The sequence below is a fragment of the Schistocerca cancellata genome, chromosome 6, assembly GCF_023864275.1.
Source record: "Schistocerca cancellata isolate TAMUIC-IGC-003103 chromosome 6, iqSchCanc2.1, whole genome shotgun sequence".
Classification (NCBI taxonomy): domain Eukaryota; kingdom Metazoa; phylum Arthropoda; class Insecta; order Orthoptera; family Acrididae; genus Schistocerca; species Schistocerca cancellata.
Genome location: NC_064631.1, coordinates 288,984,060 through 288,986,481, shown reverse-complemented (window position 1 = coordinate 288,986,481; position 2,422 = coordinate 288,984,060). Strand labels below are relative to the sequence as shown.

At 35.8% G+C, this 2,422-nt stretch overlaps 1 protein-coding gene across 1 annotated transcript; it reads right to left on the bottom strand.

Annotated features, from left to right (window-relative positions):
- Nucleotides 1-363: 363 nt before the first annotated feature.
- Nucleotides 364-1,398, bottom strand: LOC126088295 (uncharacterized). The gene has a single exon (XM_049906425.1). It carries the CDS (start codon nucleotides 1,396-1,398, stop codon nucleotides 364-366), a length of 1,035 nt encoding a protein of 344 aa, XP_049762382.1.
- Nucleotides 1,399-2,422: the final 1,024 nt, after the last annotated feature.

Here is a 2,422-nt window from a genome sequence, read left to right as displayed (position 1 = left end):
AGTGATGACACTTTCAAAAACTGTTGCTAATGATTTTGGTGGTGTCACTTGGATACACACTGAAGATGGACTATGGTTGGATATTGGAGTAACTGAATTATGTGAAATACTGTTGGGGGTTGTTGATATATCTGCAGGAATAAGACTGTTGGTGGGTGTTGAAGGAATATCTGAATTGCGTGTTGAAAATATGTCAATATTATCAACATTTTGATTAAGTCTGTCTGCGTTTTGTGAAACATTCTCTGTTTGATTATCTTCAGAGGGAGGCGCTATGCTATCTGTCAGAATGTCATCAGTGTTACCACTAGCACCATGCATTTCAACCTCATCAGCTATTTTTCTCCAGAACTTGAAAAGTAATTATGCTTCTTGATTTCCTTCCCACTCATGATTGCTTCTCTTGGTTGCTCTGAACTCATCTAGAAGGACAGGATCAATTTGCTTTTCTATGTATGAGAAATGTCTCTGAAGTTCCTCATTTGTCAGAACTGTGGTTGAGGCTGGTATACTACGAACAACTATCTTGCTGTAATCTACATTGTTCACATTAAATGGAAACAGACCAGTGGCCCTGAAACCAGCACGAATATTTGCCACCATTTTAGGTTCTGTAATAATTTGTGACAGAACAGAAGGTACATCAGATTTTGAAATTTCAGTGCCATTATTTTCAAAACGCCATTTCTGAACAATCTTCTTCCACATTTTTTTCATAGGTCCAAAGACAGCTACATCTAATGGTTGCAAGATGTGTGTAGAATTGGGATGGAGAGCAACTAGAATGATCTGATTTTCCCTACAATATCGGCTCAAATGAAGTGTCAAATGAGAGCAGTGCCCATCTAAAAATATTACTACAGGCCGGGGAATTTCAGCTTCTTTCAAGAACGGATCAAATACATTTGTTATATACTCAAAAAAACTTTCACCTGTCATCCACCCATTTTCTGTTTTTCCAATGCCCCAGTTTGGAGGAGCTGCTTTCACCAATGATGCTGGAATCCTTGCATATTTGAACAGTGTTAAGGGAGGAGCAAATTTTCCAGCAGCATTCACTGCAAACAATGTAGTAACGTTATCTTTGTCAGAGTTACATGACTCTTCATAAACATGATGGCCACGAGGACCTATGATTAATTCCCCTTTAGGAGCCAGAAAAAAAGAAGTTTCATCCATATTAAAAATTCTATTTGGGTCATTTAACACATCCATATCATTTAAAGTGATGGATACTTCGTGAAACCAGTTTCTTATTTTCTCTTCTGTAACAGAACCTCTAGACCTATTGACATATTCTGCATGTTTTTGTGACAGAACCTTGTGCCTCTTAAGAAATCCATAATACCACTTTTTTCCAGGTCGATTGTTAGTAAATGTAGCCTTACAACTTTCCATATCTGCATTCTCAATAAGTTTGTGCACAGATGCACAGAGATTTTCTTTAGTAACTGGAAATCCCACGCTAGAACAGTCCAAAACCCAGTCCACCAATTTTTTTTTCAATTTGTTCTCCTAAGACAGAATGTGGACCACAGTGCCCTGTAGATTCTTTTGGAGATACACCAGAAATTTTGTTTCTTAATGTTGTCCTTGGAACTTTGTACAACTTGCTTGCAGTAGCAACCTTCATTCCCTCATCAATAGCCTTTAGAGCATCTTTAACTTTGCTGGGAGAATACTGAAACTTCTTATTCTTTGGTTGACTCATTTTTCCTATAAATAATGCACAAAGATTTAGTTAAAGAATGTTGCATATTTGAATAGTGCCTATTGCATATTTTGTATCTTACAAGCATAGGTAAATTAGTATGATATGCCAAGACAATACTAACAATGAGGTATATATTGATATAAAAATACCAAAAATATTTTAATAAGCCTATTTAAATAAAATTAGCCTAGTGTAATGTAGGACAGAACACTAATATTGATGTTTTTGTATCAGTTTTTAGAAGTGGCCTAAACAGGATACATATATGTCTCCACTTATGGCCACATGCGTGGCCATAACACGGAACCAGGGCTAAATATGAATCTGTTAATGGCCACATACTTTTGATAACATGTTTTTAGGCTGAGCGATATAAAACTTAAAAGAAATGAAAATATAATGTCTTATCTTACCTCTGAACATATTAAGTTTCTTCTGATGTTTTATTTAAACATGTAAAATACAAAAAAACAGATCATGTGTTGCTTAAAGAAAACTTCTGCAAAACCCAGCTTCTGCAACACTGATCATTTCACAAAATGGTGTCTCCAAACAAAAACAGACAAAAGAATTATTATGTAGACAAATGAAGAGAGCCTTTCACAAAGTTTATAATAATCTATAGTAGAACTGGCTGGTATTCCAGAGAAGCTTAAAAATTAACCTTTGACATCAAGGTGGCCATAAGTGGGGTAGTGGCCAAAACTA